Here is a 13086-nt window from a genome sequence, read left to right on the forward strand (position 1 = left end):
AATCGCGGCGGGAACACCACGATTCGGAATGAATGCACCGGATACGTAAATCATACGGCAATTAAAAGCAGCAGCGCCGACACAACGTAATTATTATAGGAGATTATCTTTTAAGTATTCGCGTTACATTGAGCCCAGTTCCATGACTATTTTCTTCTCAACGATTACACCTTGGTAAAATAAAGTTAATTCTGTTATCAATTCTCGAATCTTAATTGTGTATCTAAGAGATTTCAAGCATTCAAGATTGTTTATTTGAAAGATGTGTTTGTAAAAATTTGATTATGCTTTTGTCGCTTTAATATAATATAAACCATAACCGCCATAATATAATATAAACGTGTAAAAGAGTATTATACACCTTTTATTTTTTATTCATGTTTTTTCTTTTCCGTATTAATTAAAATTTATCAACTTTTTCGCGCACGTTATACTTTCTTTAATGTTGTTTAAATTAAAAATCTAAGAGTTTTTAATTTTTCTATAAATCTTTTTACGCGCCATTAAAATATAATTTTTCAATGCTTTTATATATTCTTCTATATTTCTGAAGAGTATTTTTTTATAATATTCTATAACTAAAATGTACTTTTTTACAATACCTTATTTCTTTATAATGCTCTATTTATCCACTTTCGCGACATTAATATTTATGAACAACAGCAACAAATGTATTAAACTTTGTATGGTAATATTTGAAGTGCTCTCTTATTTATCTTTCTTAGCGAGATCGAAAATATAATGTACAAAGGGAAAAAGTAAGATTGGCTCAGCGTCGCGATCGGATAACCGTCGTCTGTAATTATGCGCCTGAAATAAGAGGATGGTAGTGTACCGAATGAATAAGTAATAGAAAAGGTATAGGGTTCCGCGCATTAAATGAAGCTTGGGATAATGGCGGAATGTAATCGTCCCTTTCATCGGACTCATAAATCAGCGTCTCGTGACGTATGACGGTACCAACGAGCTACAAAGCACATTGATGAAATGTGTGTTGTTTATTATTATGGTTAATAATCGAATAGTTTTGCATGTTGCGATGTTCGCTTAACCTTCATAAATCGCCGGGTCAGCGTATGAATGAAAGGATTAGTCTAATGATAACGCGATGTATACTTTATCGCGCTTAATTTGTATTGCGCTAAATTAATTCTATGAATTCGTAAGGTATTCAATTATTGCGATTATAATAACGATTCCGCTTTATCAATATTATCTTGCGGTTAACGAATATTCTATAAAGTATAATATTAAAGATGCTGTTAATAATATGTATTTCATCACGAATGTTTAAAGCGTTCAAAGAACCTACTATTAATCAAAATCTTGACACAAATGAAATCATAGATCACAAGTAATTTTAAAACATGGAATCTAACATCTTCTCGTTGAATATATTAAACAAGTTAAAATAGAGAGTCTATGTGGAATTGCATTGATTAATTCATTTTCAACGATACGCAAATTTTCGTCGAAGACTCGAATCTCTTCACTTTGATTGATTCGCCTAAGGATAATCATCAGGAATAAATTGTTATGATGATTCTTAACGATCGAAAGGATCGATGATGGCATCGAATTTCATAGATCTTGACGAATTAGTGAGAAAAGAGAGACGCGCTGCATTTCGATAAAAAAAGAATTCATTCTCATTGCGAAACGAATCGAGACAGCCTGTCGCGAAAGTGTCCACGGAAACATTGCCGTTTCTTTGAAAGGCCGTGCCGTTTGTGGTTTACCGATGCCGAAGCGAAACGATCGAGGCGGCTAGGAAATAGCTCGGCAAATAGCGCGGCTACCCTCGTTAACTCGATTTAATGGCACGTCGTTAGCAGTCGTATGCCCCGGGATCGCTCTGGTGACCATAAAAAACGGTGATGCACTCGGAATTTGGGATACCGGGAATCGTTAAAGCTCGAGAGAGAGAGAGAGAGAGAGAGAGAGAGAGAGAGAGAGAGAGAGAGAGAAGAGAGAGACTTTGGAATCGAGATGCACAACGTGTTATTGTGTATGTGCCTTACCGGTTTTTCCCGTATCTCTCGAATTCTCGTCTCACGCGTGCAGACAATACCTATATAAAAGATGATAACGGCGAAGATTGCTGGTGTAAAACTTCTCATTCGGACCCGATATAACTCAGTTAACTCTATCTCTTGTTATTGTTGCTCGCGTGTGGCGCACGGTTGTCTAGCCATTTATGGCATTTCAAGTGTATTTTAATATGAAATTTAAAAAATTGTAACAATTCAGAAAATACGTTTGCACCAAAGTAAAGAGAAATATCTTTTAAGATTATTCGATATCAAGAAAAGTAATAAAAAAATAATTAAAATTTCATCATACTACATATTACATGTTGAAACTGGAACCAAATCTCTCTCTCTCTCTCTCTCTACTTAGTTTTTTTTAACATAATATACTATGTAATATAATTTATAATTTATTTGTGATGAAAAATATTATTTGATTAAAAACTTTATACTTTCATTATTTGATCAAATAGGTATGTATCAAGTAAAGTAGATTTTCTTAAATAGAAGAAGAATAGTAAAAACTCTATAAGGAGATTTTGAGGTTTGTTAGAATATATATTATTATTCAAAATTAGGGATAATCGTTTTACGGCAACTTACATTATTCTATATCGATTGTACTTGGACTGCATTACAGTATAAGATGAATTTATATGTTACAATTGACTATTTCATAGTCATAGTCAATAGTCAAGACTATGCTGTAACGATATTTGCATCTCAATTGATGAATTCCAATCTTCGTTGCATAGTTTGTAGCAAGGCTATAGTAATTTTGGAATTGCGAGATGTAGCATGTATATTTCAAAGAGATATATCGTGTACATTTCAAAGAGATGCGATCATGTAACTCTAACTTTGAAATATATATTTCATAATATTAAATCTTTAAGAACATTTTGATAAAATTATTCGCTGTTAATATTGTAGGCATGTTTTCACACGATTTGTATGTCAAAAAGATATAATATATTTCTAATTTTTATTCGTGACGAACAAAAAGAAAAATAGTTATGCGCAAAAAATAGTGAAATAAAGTTGAAGACAAAATGTGTATTTTACTCGGTATTTTCTAAAATATTTTTGCTCAAGTCGGATTTGACTCTATCGTACAGTAGTCAAGGATAAAAACATGTATATCCAAATGGAAAAAAAAGAGACGTCACAGAAGAAATACGGATCTTAGATTGAAAAATCCCATCTCTCGGAGCAGAGTCGGCTTAAAAACTCTCGAGCTGGCGCAAAAATTCTACACTTCAAACGTATCCCAGATTAAACCTGCCTGCGCAGCTTCGACGATTACACACCGTCGCGTCGCACTGTAACATGGATGACGAGGGGCGGCACCCTCGTGTCTTCGTGTCCTCTCCGATGAAACGAGACTTTGAGGGATGTGCGAACAGCACATCGAGGAGACCTGGGATGTGGTCTCCTCTCTTTCCTGTCCCTCTTCTCTCCCAAACATCTCGCCGTTCCTTTTCCTAGAAGAGGGTGTAGGCGACAGTTTCAATCTGGCGGTTCAATTTCGGGAGAGAGTCGGATAGAAATGTGTGTTCACATGCGTACATATGCGTGCTCGCGTTTACATAGCCTGTACATTTGATGTTCGTTCGAGCAATTGCAACGCGACTTATTTCATATTCTAGTGCGGTTGCAGTCGCTTACTTCGATGGTGCTCTCGTTGTGAAACAAAGCGATATGTGGGAAAATGTATCGGAAAGAAAAGGAAATCAAAGTGTCACGAGCGACATTGCTTTCTTTAAATTACAAATAACGGAAGTATATGTAACAGTTTGAAAGTAAAAAAATTGAAGTTATTTTACATGAATTTATTCATCATTTTGAACGAATGATTTTCTAAAAATTCCGCTAAAAGAATTTCACTCGTGACACATATTTTCTTTTCTTCTCTTCTTTTTTTTTTTTTTTTTAACGTTACATATGTACTTTCGTTATTTGCAAGGTTTCGAGAAAAGGATCGTGAAAAATTTTACTTGTAAACTATTAAAGAATCTGCCAGCAAGAAATTTCCGAGTGACGTTACTACTTGTCGTGGGATTCAATGTTGAATACGAAGAGCACGATAGCTACGATAGCTGATTAAATTTAAGCGTCCCTCTGACTCGCGGCGGCCCGTTGGCGTGTGCGGTTCGCTTCGATTCGGCTCCGGTTAGGCTACACGCGCGCGCAAGCACGCACGCACGCACGCACGCACGCGAGCGAGCCACGCGTGCAGCAGAGGCAAAGAGCATGCATGTGGCATGGCCAACAACTCTGTTGCGCACGCGCACGCATACACACGAATTTATCCTCATGCACGGATGACGTAGAGATGCATTATGAATATTCAACCGACTGTAGCCGGCATGGCTGCGCGCGAATCCATTATTCATTCCCGCAGCGACATCAGCAAGGGCTCGCGTTTTCCGCGCCGAAATGCGGAGCGCGAAACAGACGGCAGAGGATGAAGCGAAAAAGGCGGATTTTCGTTTTTCGCCGCTTTTTTTTCATTTCAGATTGAATTGCTTCTCATGCCAGAATATGCGCGAGAGTGATTCGATCGGGAGAGAAATCAAATCCGGGCTTAATTCTTGAACGTGCAAATTTTTTAGACTTTTAATTTATTTCAAATGCCCATACAAAAAGATCGTGTGTTAGGGTGGTAACTTGTTTATTTATTTTCTATTGAAACAAATTTGCACAAACGAGTCGTCGCTCGGAAGAATAGAATAGACTCCGTCAGATAAGAAAAAGAGCGTGTCGCTGTCTCTCTCCATCTCTTGCAGAATCTCATCTCGGCGCGCTTTGCCTCTTTTTCTACCGTCTCTTTTATTTCTTCTTGTAGACCCACGTTCTATCTTCCTCTCTTTCTCTGTCGACATCCTCTTCTTCTTTTACATCTCCTTTTCATTCCTCATGTTCTTATTCGGACGCGCGAAAGAATGCGCTCTGCGCTCGGCCTAATAACCCCTTCGAAAGGGACGGGAGGGGAGCTTACGCAACAGTCTGCGGCCGGATTTTTGGGATTCCTGGCCGCGCGAAACACATCGTGATCTCCCGCCGTATCTCGATTGCTCCTGAATTACTGACATTTCAAACGGTCGATGACGGAATCGCATCGACTGGGCCGATCGCGATGAACGTGATGTGTAATTAATCATCGAACATTTCAAAATTTCACTTTTTTTCGCTTTCGCAATCTTTTTCAAATTTAAATCGGTTAAATAATTATTGTGCGTTTTTAATTATCGATATTAAATATTGTGTAATAAAATTCAATTTAATTAAATTTCTCTATTGTAGTAAGAAAAGAGTTTAAAAAATATTACGTTTCTACATTATTTAATTGATCTAACTTTCAATTTTTAATATTAAGTAATTTTATATATAAAATTACTGCTATCTCGAGAGAGACATGAAAGCACAAAGTTGTCATTATTTTTTGATAACTTACTTATTTGTGATTTATATATTTATGTAGAAAATAAAATCTTGCAAATGCAAAGCAGCACGCAAAGATTCTAATAAAAAATGCACGCAGTGCATTCACAATTTCCTACGCGACGGTTAACATACCGTGAGCTACTGAAAATGAGCCGTCGCGACGATTACAGCTTCTCGTAATGTGTCCCACAATAATCTCAATTTACTGCATAAATGCCAGGCTATCCGCTTAAAGGACACGCGCGTTCGCGCGCTTAATGAGCCTCGGATAATCGGACCCTTCTACGACGCGCCCTCGCTTATCGTTGAGATCTCTCCATATCTATAAACGCGATCGCGAAGGGCGCCGCTGATACCGGCGGACTCTTCGTTCCGCAATATACACGCTCGCACGCATTTTCTGCGGCATCTGCATGACGTTATGCAGATTCGGTACGCCGGGAGATAATCGACGAACGATGCGTTACCAATCGCTCGTCTTATGGAATGGGCTCGAATGCGGGATCTTGGAAGCATACTCGGGAACCTAAAGAAAAATTACTTACGCGTTTATTGTAATCTCACATCGATATCAGGATAATTTCTTATAGAAATAAGACCAGCAATATATCGCAGAGATTTTAAAGGAACAGAAATAGTAAAGCTAGAAATTTTTATGTAAACTGTAATCTTTATTGTATCTTATATGTTTATTCCTCGTAATGAAGAAAATTCGTTTGATCGCTAACTAAGTGTTTCGCTTTGTTCTAGGTAAGTTGTGACCGGAAAACCGCGATCGACCTTTGGATAATAATTCGGCGGTAGAGCTCAGAATGACGTTCAGATGCATGCCGGCCTTTCAGACTCTTGGAGGCGGTGCTGACTGCGGCGCATCTTGGGTGAGTGCGTTGCGCTTATGTAAGACACACGCGATTGCCATAATCGCGCACGCAAAATGCGCGCACGCTTGATGACCTTTCTTCTGCGGATTCATGAAATACTTGGCGGCACCGCCATTATTCGATATTCGTTGCTCACGACTCTTTTGACGTCTTTGTATCGTCTCGTCTCTCTGTGCGCGTGCATCGTGTGCCAGGCTAAACGTTGAACGCCGATAAATGCACGCGACACAAAGGATTTGTATCGAAAATATTTACGAACATTCGTATTTTTATTCAATTAATAGTCTGTCAAGTTTTTCAAAGCGTTGCTACCGGCTTGGCGCGTTATTGAGCCCTTGTAATTTTATCGAGATTTTCACTGAAATGCGTAGCGATATTTTTACACGTCCGACGGGTACCGTGGTTTCTGTTATCAGAACTCCCTTTCTCTCTATCTCTTTTTCTCTGCTCACACATCGCAACTTTTTTAATCATACCGAAAATGTAAATTATTTAATTACCAGCAAACGTTTGGAATAATGGAAGCCTTTTTTATATTTTTAATGACTCGCGGTTGAATTAACGATGATACATTACTTTCGAGAAAAAATTGTTTTATGCCTCGCACAAATATGGTTTGAGGAAAAATCGTAATCGATTAATATCATCGCGATGGGTAATTGTCCAACAAATATTATTACCGTTGAGAAAAATACGCAATCTAACAGGTTTAACAATCCCCCTAAATGTTTACGACATTTACCAGGTAATGTATAAGATTCGATTATCTCCTCTGAATAAGAACATTATAACTGTTAATGCAACAAAGTTTTTGGAACTTACGTGCTTGAAAATAACATTAACATAATAATAATTGTTTAGGAGAATTAGCGGCATTATATAAATATTTACGATAAATGTATTTAAGATGTGGTAAATTATAAGATTTCAACGCTCTTTGTTAAACTTAATAACAACGTCAGAATTTGAATACTAAAACGATATTTAATAATGCAGTAAAATATCGAAAGACGATATAACATTTTAAATAACATTTTACAAGAAGTATTAGCTAACAGAAAGCGAGAAGATTTCAGGTATCGGTCTATAAACGTGTTTTCAGACGTTATTATCTGGAAAATCTCCGGAATATATTATAGTATGTAAGAGAGCCCGCGCGAACTCGTGTAGAAACTCGTGCTACAAAGTTCAGTACGTCTAGACGTATCGATTATATTACTCGCTCGTGTGAACGCATTCGAGAGATCTGGATTGATTTATAAAGAAATAACATAGTGGGTTGATGTTATAATAACAACGGAAATTGCTGAAAACAACACTTGTCGAAAGCGATACGCGCGAGGGGCGTTAATTACAAAACAGCGTTTTAAAATAAAAACACACGACACTATCGTGAAAATTGAAGCGAATTTTTTCCCAATATGATATAAACATAGAGAGAAAGAGAGACTATTGTACGCACCAGCGGAGAGGCAGGTGTTATAATTTCGCGCAGCGTGCGAAATTGAAAGAAAGGTACGAGCTCGCGATGATACGCACGTGTAGTGCGTCCTCGAATTATCCTCCCGTACGCGAACCATCGCGATGAATCGCGCAACGTACTATCTCGTCGCATGACGCTTAATGATGTTGAAAACTTCGATGGCCGCGCACGGCGTGTTCCATAGTTTCACGGAATTAGACGAGAAAGCCGATGTTGGAAGAGAGGAGGCCATTTGCTTTGGATAATAACGCGGCGCGCAAGCCCCTCTTTAATGCGCCTACGCGACTTCAAACCCGGCACCGCCGCAGATTCTCAAACCTTCCTTCTTATTCTCATTCCATTGTTATTACTTTGTATTCCCTTTCTCCCCTCTTTCCGAGCCAAGTAAATAACTCCTCATCGTTTACTTACCCTACCCCCGAGTTTATAATGGAGATTATCTTATTTGTGTCGAGTCTCGTTTTAGTCCTCGGCAAAGTCCAAGCTCCTCGATGGTAGAAACGACGTCGGAGGGTAGAGGGGAGCGGAGGAAAAAAAAAGAAGGGAAAAAGAGCATAAGAAGGAGGAATCGCGCGATAAAAGAGCGAAAGAGAGAGAATGGAAATAAGCACGAGAAAAAAACACAGAGAGTAACGGCGGGAGGTGGAATAAAGGGAGGATAAAATGGCGGGAGCTCGGTAAAAGAAATGAAAAGAATAGTTATACTGATGTTTTTCACTCTTCGCTCGATCTCATATTTTATTCCGGAAATGGAGATTTTAAGACGGTAATTTCACAAATATAATATCTGATAACGTGAAAACAAAGTATTACATCTTTGTATCGTTTATTCGTGACCGTGAAAACATGATAAGAAATTAGTAAAGTATTGTTTTAATATCGAAGATGCGACTCGTCGAAATTACCAGCGAGCGTGTATCGATATTACAACGTGTTACATATGAAAAATAATGAAGTGCCGATCTATGCGCTAGCGCTAACTATATCATTTGTGCGATACAAATGTTATATTAATTTCATTCATCCACCAAGGGACTAACCAACATACCTACCTCCCCTACCGATTCAAACGGTGCGATTTTCATTAACAAAATATACAAATCATTAATTATACCGGGCAGAAGTTTTTTTTTTTTTTTTTTTTTTTTTTTTTGTAACTTGTAAATTTTTCGCCAATTCTCGAGTGAAGTTTTCTTTATGTTGTTTTGGTAAATTGATTTCTAGCGCGATCATTCCTTTCCTTCTCCGTTTCAAGTTTCCGTATCGTTCGCGCTCGTCTCCACGGCACGTGGGCCGTTTTGTCTCAAAACAATCATGCTGCGCAGTCGATTTTAATTTTCAAAGCAAACAGGCATTATCACCCACGGCGGATCATTCTTTCGCTTCGTTCTTTCTTCGACTCGTGAACGTTATTTAAAGCACACAGTTTTACGCAGGCAAGATTTCTTTCTTCCAATGTTTTAGAAAGTTGCTTTACGTTAGTTACATATAATCTTTACTTTAATTATGAACATTTTTCTAATTATAATATTATAGAAAACGGTATGCTATTTTATCTTTTTCTTATGAAGCTTGAGAAGAAGTTTATTTTGCTTCAAGCTTTGCTTGGATAACGAATTTAATCTTGATGAAAACGACAATGTTTTTATTCGATTAACAGAAATCAACAGGAGAAACAGTGGGAAATGACAATTACAAATTATACTTTAACATATTTCGAATTCTCTGCCACTGTATTTGCTCAAACAGGGTATTATACATGTTAAGATCATTAAAAGAAAATAATATCCTCAATCGTGTCTATCTCAATATATATATATATATATATATATTTCTTTTTTTTTTTTTAATTATTTCTTTATATAAAACCGGTAAAATGTGATTCAAGTTTTACTATCTCTAACGGAGTAGGTAGTATAAATAGATTTCTTAAAAATGAATGCAAAGGGGATGTTACTTTCCAAATATAAACGCCGCTGGAGCAATTAGTCAATTTTATCAGCGAAATCTATCTGGAGAAGAGAAAATCTCGACGGAGAAAAAATCGGAGGCAAAAATTGCGGAAAGAGAAGAAAGAAATCAACTGAAAAATTGCACATTTGCGCGGCAGTAATGTAAGAAATTTCGAATCGCATGCAAGATCGCGCTTTAGATTAGATCATCAGTAAACGCGCCTCAAGACGTCGCGGCTCGCCGCAATGAGGCGTAGCTACACCGCGCTCTGGCACGCTAATGAACGGTTAAGTACAAGTCTCGGAGTGTTACACGCGCGGGATATATCTAACCATTCCCCTGCCGCCGTTTGGCCCCTCTCTCTCCCTCTCTCTCCCTCTCTCTCTATTTCTCTGTCTATATATACATATACAATAAATACATATATATATATATATATATATGTATCCGTTCCTCTAGTTGCTCTCTCGGCATCCACCATTCTGCGGTTCGGGCGAATCGCACGTAAAGCAGCGCGTCCACACCTTGCAATTACGAGAAAAAGGGGGTCCACCCACTACATCGCGATCCTTTCAACGTAACCGGGCTGGCGCGTTCTCTCCCCGTCGAGTTTCATTATTAATTATCAGGTCGCCACTATGTTATTAGTGCGACTAGGAGAAACCGCCCCGACCGTTCCGACTGGAAACGCGACGCTTAATTCTCGCGTCGCGCCGCCGCTCTGTGTCTAAGTCCTTGCTGACAAATACTATGGACGTGCGTTGCGTGCGTGAATGTGTGCTATAATCTGCCAAAGGGTATCTGTGAACTTTGGCATGAGTCGTACGTGTAATTACTGTTATTAATTAGTCCAAGAAACGAGGCGTTTTAAGCGCAGCAAATAAAAAGTCTGCGTTGTTGCGTTTGTTGAAATAATAGACAATGATGAATATTTTGTCCGTGTATTAGAATGAGCAGGCGTAACATATACGATGTTGCGACGAATTCAAGAAATTGTAGAATATCGATAATTTGTTGCAAAAAGATTTTTTTTTTTTTTTTTAAATCAACGACTAATATTTGAAGAGCGATATGACGAGCTTAAAGTTTTTAAAAGGTATTCCAAATATTTTTACGTCATTTAAATTCACAATGTCAAAACGTTTAAACCTTTTGAGATTCAATTTTCTTAATTTTAAGATTATAAAGTTTTAAACTCTCTACAAGTTAGCAAATCTCCTAACATCCAATAAAAATTTAAAGATCTACGGATGCAAGAAGAATTGAAATACTGATATGTAATTTATACATGCGTGTATGTATTGATTCTAATTTATCAATTTTATACTTTTAAAGAAAAAAAATTCATTTATCATATATACCAAATAAAAATCTCTTAACTTTTCTCTCATTATCATAACAGTTTGAGCATACCTGTTGCATTGTACAACTTTATTAAATGTTAAAAATAACATTTTAAAAATAACACTAGATGATATACAAACTGCATAATATTTCTCAAAAATTAAATAACCACAATATTCCGTAACTATTATACGATGATATAAGAAAATATTGAAATAACACAGATCATTATTAGTTGGCACAATATTAATTTTGATAATTTTGTCGTATTTCAATTCAGAAACTTTTTATACCATCTGCACGGACAAGTATATTCAATTTAATATTTAGATCTATAAATTATTATCCTAGCAATCTAGCAATACACAAAACATATCATATATTAGCTTTTTTATATTCTCAATTATGACTCAAGTAGTATACGTATAATATTCCGACCATAATTCAATCAATTTTAATTAATTGATAAACATATTTTACTAATAATTCTCATCAATTTGTAGCGGAAGATAAAGTGGCGCGAGTTTTGTTTATCGTAGTGCAAATTACGCTCCGCGAATCATTGGGTTAATTAAGAGGAAAACAAGGGATGCAAAATTCTTTCTGGATAGCGCAAACTCGTTGATGCGCGTTCATATGTGCTCATTAATGTTTTTCCGCGACAAAGACGAGTCGCGCGGCGTCGGGGCAAAGGAAAAGCGCGGCTCGTCCCTGTTTCTCCTTTGGCGAAGCGGGCCGGCTTTGTGAGAGACATTTGCGACCGTTTGTGTACACGCTGCGACAGTGCAAGAGTCGATCTCCGACTCTCGTACACGAAACAAAGCGCGCTCGCTGGCAAACGAGCCGTCCGGGACCCCCGAGGGGCGGCGAGTATTTCACCAGAATTTACGTTGCATTTCACGCTGCTAATACTCTCGTGGTATAATTATAATTAGCGGGCTACGCCCTTCACACCGCCCCATTCGAAAGTTTGCTGCGGATATACCTGGTGCGCATCCTTCCACCTTGATATCCACTTGGACTCACTTACGTGTGTGTGCGCGCGCGCGCGCATGCACGTGTGTGTACACAGATACGCGGCTATACATGACTATTAGTGTGACATTGCTGTATTATTAAATAACGTCAAGACGAGCATAGCGCCCGAGGCAGTTTCTACAGCTGTGTTGTTTTGCGAATTTTTGCATATTTTATATACACTTGTAGAGTGTCTGTGGAAAATCTAAGTATCTTGGGGAATCTTGGGAAGATTCAATTATTCGAATAGCGAGAAACTTTTCTTTAAATCTAAATATTTAAAGAAATAAAAAGATGTAAAACTCTTTTCTTTATAGCGTAGAAAATTAATCCATTACAAACCCGGCAATCTCTTGACTTGAAGAATTAAATATTCATGTATCAAGATCAGAGAAAAAAAAATCAATGATCTCTGTTGAAGAAATTTTTTTAAAAATACCAAATTCCTAAGACGAAGATTATCAAAAAGTGAAGGAGGCGCATAATTTGATACGAGTATGCTATCCCCAAGACTTCGACGAAAAACACAGCAGAGTTTCAGTAATAATAATATAACATGAACATAATATGCGTTTCGACCATGATTTTGAGCGCAGCGCATCAAGCAACTCGAACGTGTGTAACTTCGCCGCGTTGCCGACCATGCATTAAAGATCATAGGCAGATCCTGGTCGTTTCGAGATGAAAAGGCGAGGGAAGGAACGTGGATATTGCGAAGCAACCACTGTTCGTCTCTCCATCCGCCACTTAACGCAACACATCATGCAGTATGCAGGCAGAGCTGCGCGCGGACATGACACCAGCCAATCGCGCAGAATACGTGGCGAGAGCGAGCGAGAAGGGCGCGAGGGAGTCCCTCGAGGGTGGGCAGGAGAAGAAAAAGAGAGAGGTAGAGAGGAGAGGGACGCGAACGAGGAGGGAGAGGATCCTG

The 13086-nt window shown here is 38.0% G+C and overlaps 1 protein-coding gene across 6 annotated transcripts in view; it reads left to right on the top strand.

The window, feature by feature from the left end:
- The window catches only part of Tfap-2 (transcription factor AP-2), a 208170-nt gene that overhangs the window by 94231 nt on the left and 100853 nt on the right, over positions 1-13086 (top strand). For 4 of the 6 annotated variants that reach the window (XM_072887845.1, XM_072887849.1, XM_072887848.1 and 1 more), the window contains one exon: positions 6228-6355. The exons of 1 other annotated variant lie outside the window; for it this stretch is intronic. In XM_072887845.1, the coding sequence (XP_072743946.1) occupies positions 6290-6355 (66 nt within the window). In that variant the 5' untranslated portion in view covers positions 6228-6289. The remainder of the gene's footprint in view (positions 1-6227; positions 6356-13086) is intronic. One more of the 6 variants, XM_072887846.1, reaches the window with a different exon arrangement.

Source organism: Anoplolepis gracilipes, chromosome 3 (assembly GCF_047496725.1).
Source record: "Anoplolepis gracilipes chromosome 3, ASM4749672v1, whole genome shotgun sequence".
NCBI lineage: Eukaryota > Metazoa > Arthropoda > Insecta > Hymenoptera > Formicidae > Anoplolepis > Anoplolepis gracilipes.